This window comes from Phyllostomus hastatus, unplaced genomic scaffold, assembly GCF_019186645.2.
Source record: "Phyllostomus hastatus isolate PE091 unplaced genomic scaffold, TTU_PhHast_1.1 phas_scaffold_78, whole genome shotgun sequence".
Taxonomy (NCBI): Eukaryota; Metazoa; Chordata; class Mammalia; order Chiroptera; family Phyllostomidae; genus Phyllostomus; species Phyllostomus hastatus.
The window spans coordinates 82,944,987-82,964,514 of NW_025334041.1; the positions used below are offsets into that span (position 1 = coordinate 82,944,987).

Genomic DNA, 19,528 nt, shown 5'->3' on the forward strand with positions numbered 1-19,528 from the left:
TACCAAATATACAAACAGCTACATTGATTACATCCAATGAGAAAAATAAACTATGGTCAGGTCACAACTAAGATGATACAATAGCAGGAAGATGCAGTGTTTCAGAAACTCATTTCATACCAGTCAGGTTTTATTAAAACAAACAAACAAAAATCTTTAAACAGAAAGTCTGATTAAATTCAATACTAACTAAAGGTCTCAAAAACTTAATGGGGAAAACCAATAAATAGGTGCATCGGAGAAAAGCAGGCAGCTGCTGACAATCAATTCTTTGGTGGAAAAGTGAGTTGCGTCCTTGTACCAACTGCCCTAATGATCATCAAGCCCAAGTCTTATTTTTCAAGAGCAGGTTTCAAGATCTACCAAAAAGATCTACACAGACAACCCCAACAGTACAAAAACTTAACAATGAAGTTTAAGAACATAGGAAAAATCAAATAGGATGATACACATGAGTTATTTATAAAATAAGCCTTTTGATCCCCAAAAACTAAAATGGGGAGAGCTCATCAATGGTAACACACATAAAACAAGGGCTAATAATAGCACACGGAGCAGACATTTTCTGGATGACTGACTAAGCTATAAAATGACAGAATTCTATTAACATGTAGCTTTTATTCTGGTTATCAATCAACATGTACAAAATTAGGGTAAATTTTTTTCTACTCAAGTACTATCATTTCTTCCTTCTTACCTTTTCCCTAATTTTCTCTAGCAATATTTTTCCTTTGGTTTCACCAGTTGAACTCAAAAGGTTTGGAACCTGAAGTGAGTACCAACTTTTATTGGAATAGCACTTGGGAAATGCAATCCTAGAAAAGGCAAATTGTAACTGAAGTGGTCTGACCACATTAGGCAGCTGTTCTCAAAGTGACAATGTCCCCGCTGTGATCACTAGGTTAATGGCTCCTCTTATGGCTAGATCACTGACCCAGCACGATGGTGGGTGCTCCCTGGTAAGGTACTGAAGACCTCTTTGTGCAAACATCCACCATTTAACTTAAGCTTTCAATAAATACAAAGCATCGTATAAAACCATGTCAGTAAAATAAATAAAAAATGCTGCATTTCTATCAGCCTGTTTTGCCTCTTGAACTGGCTTTAGAGTACACTGTTCATGACACAGAAGACACGATATCTAATTAGTTGCCACTCCACGCTCTGTAGGCTTCAGTGCTTCCTGCTCTTCAAGCCTCAGCACCTTTTTTGCAGCAATAACGGTATTTTTCATCAGCATCGCCACTGTCATGGGGCCAACACCTCCAGGGACTGGAGTGATATAACCAGCTTTCTTCCGGACTCCTATGTAGAGAAACGAGAAGCAGGCCACTTTAATTATGACAAAGGAAATGCATGTATTTTAACATATCATGGAAGGAGCATTCAAACAAAAAGCAAAAATATTCCTAAGCACTTTTATAAGCCTCAAACTCATAAAAACAACACATTGAATTACTCAAGAGTAAAGGCTTTTGAACGTACATAATAAGCAGAGTTGTTTGATGAATGTTTATACATCTAAATAACCTGTAATCTACCAGCCACACTTTTCTCCATATCAAAAAAGAAACATCTCAGCATGTTAACTGTATGAAAGGTATACCTATAATAATAATAACAATAATAAGCATTACCTCAATTAATACCTACTTACAACATTATCTTAATTTTACTCTATTTATATACTACATGTATTTATATTATTTGCCCAAAGTACCAAGAAAAGTAATTTTCTGGAAAGTAAAAAGCAAGATTTTTTTAAACCCAATTTTAAAGAGAAAATATGTAGATACCTAGGCTTGGTTCTGATGGCTTCAATAGAAAGAGAAAGCTAGGAACAGGATTATCAGCATAAAATTTATGTAAACATAATACCTTAAGAACTGAAAGGAGGTATCTACTAGCAAATTCCAAATTTTCAAGAATATGGTTTTTTTCCTGGACTGTTTTAACATTCCAGGTCTAGGATCTCCCCTCTCAATGTGATTCTGAGAAATCTACAGCACTTTTTAGGAGACTCAATGGTTTAGGAAAATCATTTTATTAAATTTTCAGACTTGTTCAAAAGTCTTGAAGTTGTTTTAATTATGAAATAAACCTAAAAAAAAAAATTCCCTGAAAAGTTTATATTCTCTCTCCATTATTTTATGATATAAACACCTAAAATAATTCGAGAGTATCTATATTTTTTTTAAAAAGATTTCTTTTAATTCTTATGGAAAGCATTTCTCCTTCTCACAGAAAATTAATCTTTACAACCAAAGACTAGAATAAATCACCACACTGTTGTCCATGTCCATGAGTCCTTTGTCCTTTTTGCTCAATCCCTCCACCCCCTAAGTAAAGCATTTTAAATGGTATTCCCAGGGTAACACAAGTTCAATAGTTAAAAGAAAAAGTAAATGATCAGTCCTAAATGTCCATTAAAGGTAGTATTTATTGATTTTATATTTCTTAAAAATTATACTCTTTACCTTCAAAGTCCACATCTCCAACCAGCCTGGGCTTGGCAGTGATGGGGTCCAGAACCCTATTTATTCCCACATCGATGACAGCCGCCCCTTCCTTGATCATGTCTGCTGTGATCAAATTTGGAATGCCTGGAAATGGGGACAGGAACGACCACTTTAGGACCGAAAAGAAGGTTTTACCTATCAGATTTTTTTTTTTTTAAGATTTTATTTTTTATTTTTAGAGAGGGAAGGGAGGGAGATAGAGAGAGAGGGAGAAAAATCAATGTGCGGTTGTAGGGGGTCATGGCTTGCAACCCAGGCATGTACCCTGACTGGGAATCGAACCTCCGACACTTTGGTTCGCAGCCCGCGCTCAATCCACTGAGCTACACCAGCCAGGGCTACCTATCAGATTCTTACGTAATTTCAATTTCGAGACCTGGAAGAACTAATTAGTTTGTTTTATAAAAAACTTACAAGAACCATTAACCAAGGAAACATTTAAACTTCATATAGTAAACAGAAATCTTTTGAGGCTACAGAAATAAACTTCACCCACGAAGTCCATAATGAAATGACCAAAACTGCTACTCCACCCACAATGCTTTCCTCTTCTTTGTGGGTGACTCATAGAGCCTAGGGCAGCGACTTTCCACCTCTGTCATCTCGAGGCACGCATAAACTAGTGGAATTCTGTGGCACACCAAAAAATACATTTTTTGCTGATCTGACAAAAAATAGGTATAATTTTGATTCCTTCATGCTGGATGCCTATTGTTATATTGGCTATTGTCATTTTTTAATTTGACAAACTAAGGGAAAAGAGGTCAGTGCCCTTGGCTAAATAAATAGTCAGGTCTTGCATGTTTTAACACTTCCTGCAGCCCCTTGGCGGAAAATCGCTGTCCTGGGCAATAAGGAATGGGATGGCAGCAAGGAGGGCAAACTCTAAGAGGAGAGGTCTGTCCTCTCCGTCCCCTCCCTGGTGTTTTTACCTGCAGCAGAGATGACAATGTCTGCAAGAACTGTATGTTTCTTCAGCTGCTCTTTGGGAGTGTATCGATGAGATATTGTAACAGTGGCATCACCTGTGAGTTAAAAATTAAATGTCTTAATTTCTAAATCAAAGCTAGGATGGGACTAGGTATCAAAAAATCACTGCAGAAATTCAATATCTCTGAAAAAAATAACACGTAATTCATGTGCCATATCTGGACAGCCAATTATCACTTTCTTAAAAATTAATACCCAATTTCTTGTTAACTTTTACCTGTTAGTCCTAGCTCTACTCTTTGGAATCACATATAATTAGATTTCTTCTTTATCCTGTTTTTCAAGGATTTTAACTTTCTAAATAAAATACCACTAGAATCACTCCAGGTTTGTTTTGTTTTTAAAGATATGTATTTATTTATCTATCTATTTATTTTTTGAGAGAGGAAAAGGGAGAGAGAAAGGGAAAGAAACATCAATGTGTGGTTGCCTCTCACATGGCCCCCACTGGGGACCTGGCCTGGAACCCAGGCATGTGCCCTGACCAGGAATTGAACCAGGGACCCTTGGTTTGCAGCCCACACTCAATCCACCGAGCCAGGGCTGTTTTTTTTGTGTTTAACTGTGCTAGGAGATATTTGGAAGTATTTTGTTTTAACATTAGTTCTGATATAATCATGTAGTATCATAATATGATAATCACATAACTCTGCTTTGACGCTTTTTCTCAAGCAAATTAACAAAATTTGACATGACACATTAGTCATATTAATTTAATCCTTTGCAATGATCTAAGATTTTTTCCATCAAATGACATAGAACACAATAGGAACTTTGAGTAAGAATTGTTTCTTAGCTCCAACTATCAAAGCCATAACTGAAAATCTCTAATTGCCTATAACCATACTTATACTCAAAATTCAAATTCATTTCTGAGGCACATCAATTTCTGAATTAGTTCCGTAATAAATGAGTATAAATAAATTCCCAGGTGACACTGAGTACAGCTTCTCCTACAAAGATTACACCCCAAATTATCTGTTAATAAAATTACAACAAATGCAAACACAAATACAATGTTTCCTTGGAAGTTTAACAAAGTTAACACTTCCAAACATGGACAAGACAGCCTCTGAACGTTCTCACATGAGGGAGAAGACTCTCCTCTGAAAGCAGTTTGCTTACCTCCAGGACGTTCGTGCGCCCCATCTGTGTGCAGTAACATTGCAATGGGCATTCCAACATTTTTTGACCTTCCAGCTACAACCACATTCTTCCCAAGGGTTGGAATGCCTATTAAAAAAATTTAAATACATACATACATATGTATATATACACACATATACACACATGTGTGTGTATTAAAAGCAATGCCAGGCTGTCTTAGGGCACCAAAGGAAAAGAAGGCAGATGGCCTAGGATGTGAATCTAATTGTGATAAAGAAGGAAAGCTAAGCCTATTGCCTCATCAATCAACTGGCGCTATCACTTCTACACATAGTGAAGTTTAAAGAAAACTTTTTGTGAGCTATAAACTGTTGCACGAATGTGCCCTAGCACCACTATTAAAGTTTAAGTTTCCTTCACTGAGGCTTCTGGATTAAATAGCAAAAACAGTCATAGGCAATCGCTAAAAGAGAAAGGCTCTGGGGACTAGGATGAGTCATGAGTGGGATTCCTCACTGTTACCATTTGCAAGTACTGCTTTGATAGTATTAACACAGACATACAACTAACTGTGGGATATACCTACCAGTTCGCTTAATTATTTCCCACACACCCCATGGGGTAGCCGGTAACATGGAATACTGGTCCAGACACATGCGCCCCACGTTAATTACATGAAAGCCATCCACGTCCTTGTCTGGAGAAACAGCATTGCAGATCCTTCTCTCATCTATATGGTCTGAAAAAGCAAGCAGAGCAGTGAGTGGCCTTCAGTCACCATTGCAGAGTTAGTACCGCTTGACTCCAGCTTATCTGGTTTGACGCACAAATCTGTTCCCCTTCTACAACTTGCTTCTACTTGACTCCATGATTTATCTCTTCCATCTGCACAGAAGGGACACATCAAGCAAAGCCAAATGCCAATAACCTCTTGTAAAACTGCTTCCCTGCACTGTTTTTTGTATCAAGATCTGAATGCCAAATCAAGGAGTAATTGGTATTCTTGATTTACCAGCTCAAAATTATTTTTCCTCCTAACTTTCTAAAGTCTTCTAGCTGCATGAATCATCAAATTAACATGAGATAGATTAACAAGAGACAATGTCCAAATTTATTATGTATGTATATATGTATAAGAATGGGGGTTCCATGAAACCCAGGACACATTGGGCAATTAAGGCTTATATGCCTTCTTGAGCTAAGGAGAAAGGGGGTTGTGGCTGGGGACTGCAAAGAGCGGGAAGGCAATGCACACAGAGATAAATTAAAAACAACAATAACAACAACAAATGTTTGGTAAATAAATGTTTGCTGGGCCATCTTTACCAACAGGACACAGAGAAGACTTTGATCAAACAGGCCTTGCTAGATTCCTCCCGGTCTAGCACACCTTGTTCACATTCAACTATAGTTATCTGTGATGCTATCTCCCTTCCTGGAGGAGGTCCTCTATCTAAATTCTTTTAGGCAGTTAGGGGAAAGGTCAAAGCTTCTCCCTGGGTCTTTTGTTTCTTGAAAATAACCAGCTTAAAGTAATCAATACCCCAAAAGGCATATTTTAGGGTGGCAAATGCTGCTTCCCGTCACAGAGTAGGCCTGCTCCATGGTCTAATAAAACATTCACTCAAGTTTACCTCTCTTTTGAGTCAAATTCACACAAGCAGCCAGCTGTATAAAGTAACCAAGCCTCTCCATTCAGAAATCATCTTAAATGGTAGAGTCTAAAAATCACCTGGAAGGGGCAGCTGAACAAGGAGGCCATCTACATTATCATCATTATTTAGTTTGTTGATTAAATTCAATAGTTCTTCCTCTGAAATTGAAGCTGGTTTCACAATTGTCTCACTGTTAATTCCTGTAAGAAAGTTTCAAAGTTAAAAAATATTGAGGCATTTGAAGACCAACGCTATTTGCCCGTCTTCCACCACTGAGGTTTTTTATTATCATGCTCACCCTGGTAGCTGAAAAGCTTGAATCAGCTCAGAAGGAACCTAAAACAGTAATTTCACAAATATATACACTAGTAAATGCTGGCTTGACATTTTCTATATATTATTCTATGTAATCCTCATTAACCTCATTTTATAGACAGGAGACTGAGGCACAGTGGAACTGAAACGAGCTAGCTAGTGACACAGCCGATCCTCCGGTCCTGAAGCCCCTGTCTTCCCGCTGCAGCATGGCACCTCCCAATGTCCTAGGAAGCCATGGCTTGCTATTTTCTAGAGGCTTTGAAGGTTTTCCAATGAAAAGTGCAGGAGGTCTCAATCTTCAGTAATACAGAATAGAGTACATCAATTGGAAAAGAAAAATGGATGAGAGTACACCAAGGGCTCACCGTCCAGTAAACCTGCCCAGCCACACCAGTGCTTTCAGAAGGACAGGATGCCTGCTCAGGCTACTGACCCACGGATGAGTCCACCCACACACAAAGTCTGTGGTATAGCGAGACCTAGAACACAAATCTCCCATCACCCAGACCCATGCCTTTTGCATTCAAAATTCCCATCACTTCTAAACTGCAGGATTTAATTGGCTTTACCAACTGGTGAAGAAATCAAAAGCCATTTCCCAGAAGTCCGAGTTATTTTCTTCAACTCTATACTAAGTCCTAGGCTATATCACTGAGGTCTCCTCAATCTTCCCCTAACACTCAGTTGCCTTAGTCTGCAAGTGCTTAACCACCTCAATGCTCTCATCATTGCTCAAGGAAAGCAGGCGTAAACTGTGTCCAAGGCCACATGTCCAAAGTTAAAACTAAGAAACAGGCAAAGATAAGATAAACCATAGTCCTTCTGTCCAAGTCTATGTGCCTCCCCAACAGATACACCCTGATCTCTTTTTAACAAAGTTTTGGCCGTAGTTCAATCATATGAGCCTCCTCTGCTTGAGTTTCTAGTCAGAAAAAAAGAAAAATTACAGCAGAGTTTGCCTCAGGGAACCCTGAGTTTAAAAGTGGTTGGGATCTGAGAATGACACATACCCACATCTGCAGCGGCCTTGGTTTTGTTGAGGACATAGGAGTGACTTGCAGGATTCTCGCCAACCAGAACCACACTCAGGTATGGCCGTTTGTTGCCCGATGCCACCCACTCTTCCACCTCCTGCCGCACTTCCTGCTTGATCTGCTGGGCAAGTTTCCTTCCAGAAATGACAACAGCTTCATTCCTGCAGAAGGCAACAAAGCCACAAAACCAAATATTAGCTTGAATTTTTGTAAAAAGTAAAGATAAGACTACAAAAAAAGTGTTATTACATACCCAAACTTTCCAGGGCTGGGAAGAGGAGGAATTGGAGGAAAGCAGACAAAAGGTACAAATTTCCAGTTATATGATAAATAAGTACCAGGAACGTAATGCACAGCATGATGATTATAGTTAACACTGCTATAGGACATACAAGAAAATTATTAAGAGAGTAGATCTTAAGAGGACCATTTTCTCCTGGTCTTCATCACCAGGAGAAAATGTTTTTCTTTCATTGTATCTGTATGACATGATGGATGTTAACAAAACCTACTGCAGTAATCATTGCACAATAAAGGTAAATCATGCTGTACCCTTAAACTTATTCAGTGGTATATGTCAATTATTTCATAATAGCACTGGAAAAAATACCCAAAACTTAAAAGTTTAGGTTAAAATACATAGTGCCTAATCTGAGGAACAAGTGAAATCTGAAGAACAAGTTCAAAGTAGGAAATCTGTATCCAGGTACATGTTTAGCACAGTAACATTGATTGAGGTACACCAAGACAAAGAAATATGGTTCAAATGAAAGAACAGATCAAAACCCCAGAAAAAGAACTAAGCGACCAGGAGACAGACAACCTATCAGATGCAAAATTCAGAACACTGGTAACGAGGTTGCTCACAGAAATAATTGAGTTCGGTCACAAAATAAAGGAAGAAATGAAGGATATACAAAATGAAATAAAGGAAAATATACAGGGAACCAACAGTGAATAGAAGGAAACAGGGACTCAAATCAAAGATTTAGAGCAAAAGAAATAAACATCTAACTGGAACAGAATGAAGAAACACGAATTCAAAAAAAAATGAGAAGAGGCTGAGGAACCTCTGGGACAACCTGAAATGTTCCAACATCTGAATCATAGGGGTGGCCAGAAGGAGAAGAAGAGAAAGAAATGGAAAATTTACTTGAAAAAATGAGAGAGGACTTCCCTAATTTGGTGAAGGAAATAGACATTCAAGTCCAGGAAGCATAGCATAGAGTCCCAAAGAAGTTGAACCCAAGGAGGAACACACCAAGGCACATCATAATTACATTAGCCAAAGATTAAAATAAGGAGAGAATCTTAAAAGCAGCAAGTGAAAAGGAGACAGTTACCTACAAAGGAGTGCCCATAAGACTATAGGCAGATTTCTCACAAGAAACCTTACAGGCAAGAAGGGGCTGCAAAGAAGTATTCCAAATCATGAAAGGCAAGGATCTACATCCAAGATTACTCTATCCAGCAAAGCTATCATTTAGAACATAAGGGCAGATGAAGTACTTCCCAGATGTTGGGGAACCGCCCTGCCTGGTTTCAGAAGCTGTAACCCCCCATGGCTAAGGCTGAATGAGAGACCCCGGGACCCTAAGCCACTAAGGAGACAAAGCTTATCTCCCTGGCAGAGGCACTGCCTCTGGCTCCTTTTATTTCATGCTACTTAGCCCTGAGCGAATGACCAGTTAGCCAATGACAGGTAAGATTCCTCTAGGGAGGGACGGCCTAAGATAGGTACAGATGCAAAGGGGCCCTCAGGGAAGGACTTGGGGGGGGTGGGGCTATAAAAACAAGGGGCGATGGACCCTCTCCCTTCAGTTTTGACATAGCCTGAGTCCTCATTCTGTCTATGAGGAGTCTCCTAGTCTCTTGGCTGCCTTACTTCACCTGTCTGACTTAAGCCTGAAACAATGCTGGAGGTGGGTGTAGCCCTGTACTGGAAAGGGCAGGTTCCCTGGGGTGATCAGGCCTAAGAAAAAATGCATAAATTCCCATGAAACCTACTTTGCTAATACCCTCAATTTAAATGATAAGGGTTCAAGCATAGAATCAGTTTGTTTCCCCCAAGTTTTATGGCCCTTTAGCTATCTGACCCTGACTCAGAATAAGTCTTCATAGTTCTTTGTATGTTATCTATTGTTTGATCCTTACTGCCTGACAATGATTGATGAGCTTTACCTGTATTCCTGTGCAAATTGAACCCAATAAGAGCCCATTGAGGAACAGGCTCCTGGCCCTTCTCCTTTGAGATATCAGCCACCTTTCCTCCCCAAGCAAATCAATCATGTCTTGGTAGTCTTATTCTCATCCATGTGGCGGGGGGGCAGTGCAAGGGGGGGCCTGTGGGCAGAGCTCCTCTACACCCAAATAAGGTCAAGTTAAAGGAGTTCATCATCACCAAGCCCTTATTATATGAAATGTTAAAGGGACTTATCTAAGTAAAGGAAGATGATAAAAAATATGAATGGTAAAATGACAACAAACTCACAACTATCAACAACTGAACCTAAAAAACAAAAACTAAGCAAACAACTAGAACAGGAACAGAATCACAGAAATGGAGATCACATAGAGAGTTATCCATGGGGAGAGGAAGGGGGAGAATGGGGGGAAAAGGTACAGGGAATAAGAAGCATCATTGGTAGGCACAAAATAGACAGGGGAAGGTTAAGAATAGTATAGGAAATGGAGAATCCAAAGAACTTATATGTATGACCCATGGACAAGAACGAAGATGGGGAGAATACAGGAGGGTGGGGGAGTGTAGCACAGAGGGGGATAAAGGGAATAAAAAAATTGGGACAACTATAATAGCATAGTCAATAAAATATACTTTAAAAATAAAAAATATGACAAAATAAAATTGATCAAAACAGTTACTAGCATTAATTTGAAGCTCTAGAGTTTAAGTAACTGGCAGCCAGTGCACGGGGAAGCTGGGCTTCATATCTAGCTCTGTCTGAGTCTAGAGTCTAGATTCTTAATGCCACAGCATCCTGCCCCCTGATTATTCACAAACTGATAGGCAATTTATATATATATGTCTTGATGTCTTGTATGGTCAGATTATGATTAATTCTGAAAGCCTGCTAATTAAAATAGAATTTTGAAGTTTTAACAGTCTTTAAGCCTTCAATGCCTACTTTTTATTTGCGTTATTTTACTTTATTTGCATTGTTACTTTAAATTTCAATGTCTAGGTACAATGCGGTAATTTTATATCCAAACTTTATATTATTAGTCCTGGCTGGCGGGGCTCAGTGGATTGAGTGCTAGCCTGTGAAGCAAAGGGTCACTGGTTCCATTCCCAGTCAGGGTACATGCCTGGACTTTGTGGGCTAGGTACCCAGTAGGGGGTACATGACAGGCAACCACATATTGATGTTTCTCTCCCTGTTTCTCCCTCCCTTCCCCTCTCTAAAAGTAAATAAAATCTTAAGGAAGTAAAACCTTATATAGTTGTCCTGCACTGTATTGTGGTTCACTTATTGCAGCTTCACTGTATCATGGGTTTTTAAAAAAATATATATCTCTGTATCGTGGAGTTTTCACTATATTGTGGGATTTTGCGGTATATAGGTATTTATATATTTATTATTCTAATTATTTTTGCCTAAAAATTTAAAATATAAAAAATATAAAAAATGTTAATTCAAACATATTAAAAGAATATTAAATCAAAATAAAATATAGTATGTATTTCATCAGTGGATGAATACCGTACTATACACAATGGAAATGCAGTATGCCACTACTGCTTATGCAAGTTTGCCAATGTGGGATTGTACACGGCACACTATTGGCTGATGGAATGGAAGGCGACCAACCACAGCACTGTGTTCTGTATCCTGGGTGCTGATTGGCTCAGTGACCATACCATCGATCTGTTTGCTCTCCCGCACTGTGCCCATACGTTCAGCATCTCCCCTTGTCTACTTCACATCAACGTCTGATTGCTGAGCGTAGCATTGCTCTGCAGTGTTGTTTTTGTGAAATTTTCGTAAAAGTCTGAATTTATTTCAAGCCCTAGGATGCCACCCAACGTTCTGCGCCTTCTAAGGCTTCTGGCAGTGAACCCAAGTGTCAGAGGAATATGCTTACCACCAAAGAAAAGGTGGAACTCCTCAACATGTTAAAGGAAGGCAAAAGCTACCCAGCTGTAGGCCGCCATTACGGGATCAACTAATCTACTGTTCACTACATAAAGAAAGATAAGAATATTAGGTCTATGACTACAATGACTTAAGACTGCGAAGAGGGTGGTCACTTCCTGCAATAAGGGCATTGTGAGGATGGACTCTGCATTGGCCCTGTGGATAAATGACTGCAGGAAGAAGAATATCTTGCTGGATACTAACACTGTCCGGAGGCCAAGAAACTTTGATAGTTTTGAGTAAAGCACGGACGTTCATGATGATGAAGACAAGAAGGACACAGAAGCAGGACCATCGAGTGCTTCTCCCACCAGACCAACCCCATTCAGTGCCAACAAGGGCTGGTTTAACAAATTTCAGAGACGCTTTGGACTCTTGAGTGTTTCTCTGCACGGAGAAGCTGCCTCTGTGGATAAAAAGCAGCGCCAGCAACTCCCCATTACTATGTTCATCACTTGGACAAAGAGATCAGTTACGCCTATGCCTTTAGCATAGAAATAGAAGTTACTGCCCAGGGTGAAGATACTGCACCACCTGATGAAGTGCCGATGAATTGGTGCCTTCAGAAGAGCTGTAATGCTCTTCTTGGCTGTGCAGTACATTCATCTCATTGTCTTCACCTTCATCACCATCAGTACCGCACAGCTACATAATTCATGATCTTCATAATTCAAGTTATAGTATACTTCACTGGTGAGTAACCATATAGAATTATCTGTGTTGTTAAAATTACTTAGGTTTAAGAGTGTAGAAACTGTTTAAGAGCATATGAAGTGCTTATAAGAGTGTAGGAAAAGTTAATAAGAATGGGAAAGGTTTATAGGAGTGGGGTTTATAAAACCTTAAAATATATAAATAATAAATATAACGCCGTTATTTTGCAGATTTTCACCTATCATGGGGGTCTCTGGAACGTAACTCCCACGATAGGTGAGGAATCACTGTACTAATCTGTATTTGCATCTTGTGGGATGTTAGGAAGATATAATTTTGTAGCAAACCAAATACTTTTACCCAGATTTCATGTCATAGCACAAAATAATGATAGCATTTCATATATACCCATGGTACATTAAGGAATTGAAAACATTTCAATATTTACAAATCCATTTCAGAACTGGAGTTGAAGGAAACTTCACTGAAAGGGCTTTGCTGATACAAATACCCAGCAGCATGCCTGATCTATATTAGTACCAGGAATACCAACCCCAGCCCAGAAATACTTTTGCGACCTTAGGACATATAAAGAGAAAGACTAGTTACACAGGGCTTCCGACACTCATTTAGATTGAATGAAATAACATATATAAACTTCCAGGAATATATATTCAATAAAAATCAATTTTATTCTCTTCTATTGGTTAGATTTATATTCACACACACATACATATGTATCCTTAACATGTAATAGATATATATGAATAGTTACTATGCAATAGATATATTTACCTATTTATATAATCATAAGGATATATATATATATGGAACTGCCTTGCCTGGTATCAGAAGCTGTAACCGCCCCCTGCCCCGCCCCCCCCAGGCTAAGGCTGAGGGAGTGGCCTTGGACCGTAAGCCAGCAAGGAGACAAAAGCTTATTTCCCTGGCAGGAGTTCTGCTTCTGCTGCTTCATTCATAACTGAACCCCAAAGCTTGGTCGGTTAGCCAGTGACGGGTAAGATTCCCCAAGGGGGGAACGATCTAAGACAGGCACAATCACATGGGAGGCCCCCAAGGAAGGACTTTGGGGGCTACAGCAAAAGGGGGTGATGGACCCTTGCTCCTCGGCTTTTACATAGCCTGAGTCCTCACCATCTGGGAGAAAATCTCCTTATCTCTTGGTTGCCTTAGTTCCCTCGCTCCACCTAAGCCTGAAACAATGACAGGGTGGTGCCACTCTGTGCTGAAAAGGGTGGGTTCCCCAGGTGATCAGGTCTAAGAAAGAATATGTAAAATCCTGTGAAACCTGCTGTTTTAGAATGCTCTCAGTTGAATGATAAGGGTCCAAGGAAGAAGTAAACTTGTTCCTCAAAGTTTTACAGCTCTTTGATCTTGACTCAAAATAGGCCCTCAGACTTCCTTGTTATCTATTGTTTGATCCTTACTTCCTAGCAATGAGTAACGAGCTTTTACCTGAATTTTATTCAAACGAAACCAATAAAAAGCCTCTCTGGAGGGGGAGCGGGGCACTCTCCCCACCAGGGAGGGTGGCCAAGTGGTGCGCTCCCCATGTGAGGAGTGGCCATGGCGCCCTCCAGGAGAGAGGGTGGCCAAGGCGCTCCCCACGTGAGGAGTGGCCCTGCTGTTCCTATTCCCCCACAGGACCTGGTTGTCTCTGTGTATGTTTTTCTCGAGTGTTGATGAGTGTTGACATCTGCAGCCGAGATGGATACTGCTGGCCGGTATCCTCCACATATATATAGTTATATAGAGATACATATACATAAAATCCAGTGAGAAGGGCTTAGCTTTCACTTCATTAAAAAGTTCCTTTTCAACCCTGGCTGGTGTGGCTCAGTGGATTGAGCACGGGCTGCGAACCAAAGTGTCACAGGTTTGATTCCCAATCAGGGTACATGCCTGGGTTGCAGGCCATGACCCCCCGCAACCACACATTGATGTTTCTCTATCTCCCTCCCTTCCCTCTCTAAAAATAAATAAATAAAATCTTAAAAAAAAAGTTCCTTTTCAAAGCAATAAGCTTAGAGAAAATGGTAACAGCACACTCGGGCTTAGAATGATACACTAAATTTAGGGACACAGGGTTCTAGGAGAACTTAGAGTTCCAAGTCCTAAAGGCAGGTTCTGGATATTACGCCAACTTGCTTAAAAACCTGGCAAAGAATAAGAAGTACCACAACAAAAAAAGCCACAATGCAGTGCACCTATTTCTCATAATGTAACTGTTTCAGCCCTTCTCTGCATACCACCACTCTGCAAAATGTGAAACACTGCCCTGCAAGGAAGTCTACAAGTTACCTAACTTCCCATTATTTTTTTTTGCCAAAGGGCACATAAAGTAACTGCTATGCCCAAATAAACAGAAATAGAAACTGAGCTCAGTTCCACAGGAAATTCAAAATGTATTTACTACATTAGCTAATATTACTTATTTCACAATTAAGTGTTTTCACAGATGTGTTTAGAAAAATTCCCATTAAAATTATGAACTAGAAAGAGGTCATAAGGATTATTCAAATAAAATTCAAAACTAAGATCCAGCCCTGGCTGGTGTAGCTCAGTGGATTGAGTGCAGGCTGCAAACCAAGGCATTGCAGGTTCGATTCCCAGTCAGGGCACATGCCTGGGTTGCAGGCCACGGCCCCCAGCAACCGCACATTGATGTTTCTCTCTCTTTCTCTCTCTCCTTTCCTTCCCTCTCTGAAAATAAGTATTTTTTTTTTTAAAAAGAATGTTAGTGTCTAGATTTCTAAAAACAAAAAAAAACACACTAAGATCCAAGTTGGTAGCTAGCATCTTCACTTTCCTCCTAATTCAACAGCTTACAGTACTGTAATTTTCCATGAAAAATTATCATTAGGTAAATTTTACAATTCATGATCAGCTTATTTTAGAAAGAAGTTTCATGGATATTAATTTAGAAATTAGTATCCACTAATTAATGGAACCATAAATGAGTGAAGAAATACACAAAGTGGGATGGAACTAATATCTGTTATACACTAGATACTTTGCTAAGAGTTTGCATGTATTATTCAGTTACCTGTGGGTCAATATAATAACCTTATTATGCAGAAGGGGAAACTGAGGCCTGTAGAAACAAGATACAAATGCAAACCTCTGCATCCAAAGTCCATTCTTCCATGTATCTTACCGTCTCCTGAACTATAGTTCAGGAGAACTGATGTAGTCTCTCTCTAACCAGGGGTTTATGCTCCTGAAACCCTCACACCAACTTCCCAATCCCCCAAAAAGGAATACATTTAGACTCATACATTAAAAAAAAATAGTTTTACCTGCCCTGGCTGGTAACTCAGTGGATTGAGTGTGGGCCTGCGAACCAAAGGATCGCTGGTTTGATTCCCAGTCAGGGTACATGCCTGGGTTGTGGGCCAGGTCCCCAATGGGGAACATGCAAGAGGCAACCACACATTAATATTTCTCTCCCTCTCTTTCTTCCTCCCTCCACCCTCTCTAAAAATAAATAAATAAAATCTTTTAAAAAATAGTTTTACCAGCCAACAGTAATCAAAGCAGCACAATGGAACCATAAATACCAAGCAGAATATTGTCTCCAGAGGTAGGCGAGTTGACTTGCAAGTCATTCAGAAAAACAAGTGAAAGGAAAGCATTTGTTATTGGAGAGCAAGCAAACTGTTCCAGTTCTTCAGGTAATAAATGAAAGGACCTTTATAGTAAATTTCTCTTCAGTCACAAAAGCCACAGACCCATGTGGCCATGACTCAGGGAGGAAGTGGAAGGAGAATAGACAGTAATGAGAGATGAGGCTGGAGAGACAGGTCAGGGTCGGACCAAGAATAGCTTTGAGTGTCTCCTCCCAAGTGTTCTACAGCACCTTGGCACTGTCTCTAATAACATTTTACACCGAGAGGAAATTACATACGTGTGTTCTGCCCCTAGACAGGTGAGTTCTGCTATAGAAGTAACAGTCATTATCACCTCTGAATTCGCCACAGCCTAGCACTGCACAGTGCCTGTATGAAAGAAAGGGCTGATGTTACAAGGCTTAGGTCTCTGGCAATGCAAAGGCTCTTAGGATGAAAGGAAGAGGAAGAGTGCACAGATTTGGGGAGAGAAATCACAGGACTGCCCTCCCCAAGACTCTTCAACCTAGATTTAAAAATGAGTTAGATGTCCAGAAAAATTAGGAAAAACCTATTACCTCTCCATGGAAACGCAAACAGAGCTTCTCTTCTCTCCCCTGGTATTTATCACCTCATTTGACTCTGCCTGGCACTGACCTGCTCTGGCTAGGCGGAAGTCAACGCCCTGGTGACCACAGCACATTTACTCATTCTCCTGGAAGGGAATGGGGAGGCAAGAGCCATACCCACCTCCTGGAAGAGGGGGGAAGTGCGGGTACCCTGGAAGCAAGGCAGCTAAAGGATTTCATCAGACTGCACCAACCCCCTGCGCCACTAGGGTGCCGAGAAATGACTGTCGCTTAAGGCTGCTCATTCAGAATCCTTCCCCACGCTCGCCAAAGCGTCTTCGCCGCTTTCCCCAAGACAGATCTCTCATCACTACCAAAGGCAGCCGGCAGGTTTTGACCTGTAAATTATGTTCCCGTAAATCGAGACTCCCCATAACCCACCAGTACCTTTGCTCCCCACTGGGGCCCCGTCCCGCCAGTCCACCAGTGCCGTGAAAGGGCGATGCCCCGAACCTGTGGGAGACTGGGATCCTCCGAAAGGTGGGCACCCGGTAACAGCCCACCCTGCCTAGCACCCAGGTCGCTGGTTGAGGTAGAATTCTGCTGCCACGTCGCCCCGCCACACCCCTCTTGGTGGCCACCACAGCCCGGCGGAGATGCTCAGGAACTCCTTTGGAGTCCCTCTAGAGCCCAGGCGGTTTCCCCGCCCTCGGTTCCCCTCGACTTTTGGCACTGCCCGAGTTCCCGACTCTCTCACCGGACTGCCGAGAAGTGGAGCAGACGTTGGCGGAAGCGACAGTTCTGGGTGGGCCGGAGCAGCCGAGTGGCAAACGTACACACGAGGGATGAGGCAGCCATAGCCGGCGCCGGCGCCAGTGCCCAAAGAGAAGCGCGCGCGCGGGCCGAGTGATTATACCACTGGCGCGTGTCAGGTACCGCCTTCCGTTGGCACCCATTGGTCCCTGTCCCGCAAAGCCTTGTTTGTGATTGGAGCGAGAGACCCAGGCGAGACCCTAGAAGGCTCGGAAGCCGCGGGACCAAGTGGTGATTGGCTGAGGAAGGCCAACCCGTACCAGATGGTCCCCAAAGCCCCGCCAATGCTAGCGTTTGTTCCTTTTAGCACTTAACTGCACGCTAGTCACTATAAAGTAGGGGTGTCAAACTCATTTTCACCCGGGTCCACGTCAGCCCCGCGGTTGCCTTCAAAGGGCCAAATGGACGAGATTTGTACATTACTCTTTTGTACTTACATTAGTTATTTGTACTTACATTAGTTATTTGTACTTACATTTGGCCCTTTGAAGGCAACCGCGGGGCTGACGCGGACCCCGGTGAAAATGAGTTTGACACCCCTGCTGTAAAGAGTGGATGAAAAGAGAGATAAAATGCCAACTAGTAAATGTAGAATAATCGGGTTAGAAAATAACTATTTTAGCAAGCCATTGATTCAGAATCGTCAAAGGATGTGAAAATGGGTGAAGTTGGATTTGGAACAAGCTATTCATATAAAGGGTTCCCAGATCCTGCAAATAAAAATACAAGATGCTCTTGAAACTAATATTGAATGTAAACTGTAACTGAAAAATAAAATTTAAAAAATAAAAAATAAAGTATAACTTCTTTGCTCAAAAAATACAAGATGCCCAATTAACTTTGAATTTTAGATAGATAATTTGGGAGGAGGGTCATACTTACACTAAAAAAGTATTTGTTAGTTACCTGAAAGTTAAATTAAATTGGGCTTCCTGTATTTTATCTGACTGCCTTATTTGTGTAGTCTCAAACTAACTCTTCCAAAAAATCCTTTTTAATAGCAAGGGTAAACTTATAGTAGAGAAACCTACAGTTTTCACCTTAAACAAGTGATCAAAGTTAACACCACCAGTAATGAGGACAGACATGTTGTATACCCCCAGATAAGGTGCATTGAGGAGGACACATCACTTCATAACTCTTGAATGAAATGATTTTCCTAATTCATCCATCAAGCCCCTAAAAAATGTTACTGATCTTTCATTTATAATGTGAGAGAAGAGATGATAGACCTGAAATAATAAAACAGTCCAGGAAAAACCCTGAATTCTGAAATTTGGTAATATACTAGTAGACTTTAATCACAAGAAAATATCAGACAAGCGCAAACTAAGACATTCTGCAAGACAAGTAGCCTGTACTTTTTGAAAATATCAAACTGTCCTTTTGAAAAACAAAGAATGAGTAACTGTTCTGGGTTAAAGGAGTCTAGACATGATGACTAAATAATGCATGGTTTCTGAACAAAATTTTTTTCTTTCTTTTATTCTTCCCTCTATTTTGCTATAAAGGACATTATAGAACAATTAGCAGAATATTAATGAGGTCTGTAGATCAGCTAATAGAAAGATATCAGTGTTAATTTCCTGATTTAACTATTCAACTTTTAGTTATAGAAGCAAATGTACTTGCTTTTAGCAATGAATAAGAATCATATCTGCAACTTACTCTCAAATGTTTCCAAAATTATAATTAACATTATAATATAATATAATATAATATAAATAATTACTACTTTGTTAAGGCTGCCATAACAAAATAGCACATGCTCGCTGGCTTACACAACAGAAATTTATTTTCTCCAAGTTCTGGAGGCTAGAAGCCCAAGACCAAGGATTGGCAGGTTTGGTTTCTCTGGAGGCCTCTCTCCTTGACTTTTGTATGGTTGAGCTCTTGGTGGCCTTTTCTCTGTGACAGCACACCTGTGGTGTCCTTCTCTGCATGTCTTAATCTTCTCTTTTATAAGGACGACAGTCAGATTGGATTAGGACCCACTCTTAAGACCTTATTTTAATTTTATAGGCTGTATTTCCAAATACAGACACATTCTAAGGTACTAGGGAATAGCTTCAACATATGAATT

The 19,528-nt window shown here is 40.4% G+C and overlaps 1 protein-coding gene across 1 annotated transcript; it reads right to left on the reverse strand.

Moving 5' to 3' along the window:
- Nucleotides 1-355: 355 nt before the first annotated feature.
- On the reverse strand, nucleotides 356-17,512 carry MTHFD2 (methylenetetrahydrofolate dehydrogenase (NADP+ dependent) 2, methenyltetrahydrofolate cyclohydrolase). The gene is made up of 8 exons (XM_045827472.1): nucleotides 17,390-17,512; nucleotides 7,600-7,784; nucleotides 6,349-6,471; nucleotides 5,203-5,355; nucleotides 4,635-4,742; nucleotides 3,452-3,544; nucleotides 2,478-2,603; nucleotides 356-1,305 (listed from the first exon to the last, which is right to left on the reverse strand). Exons 1-8 carry the CDS (start codon nucleotides 17,488-17,490, stop codon nucleotides 1,142-1,144), a joined length of 1,053 nt encoding a protein of 350 aa, XP_045683428.1. The 5' UTR covers nucleotides 17,491-17,512; the 3' UTR covers nucleotides 356-1,141.
- Between the last annotated feature and the right edge of the window lie 2,016 nt (nucleotides 17,513-19,528).

Excerpts from the sequence above, each read along its gene's own strand:
- MTHFD2 (XM_045827472.1), bottom strand. The coding sequence starts at position 17,490 with ATGGCTGCCTCATCCCTCGTGTGTACGTTTGCCACTCGGCTGCTCCGG. Across the intron at positions 7,785-17,389 it reads CTCCACTTCTCGGCAGTCCG|GAATGAAGCTGTTGTCATTT; the intron begins GTGAGAGAGTCG and ends TGCCTTCTGCAG. Across the intron at positions 4,743-5,202 it reads GGAAATAATTAAGCGAACTG|GCATTCCAACCCTTGGGAAG; the intron begins GTAGGTATATCC and ends TTTTTTTAATAG.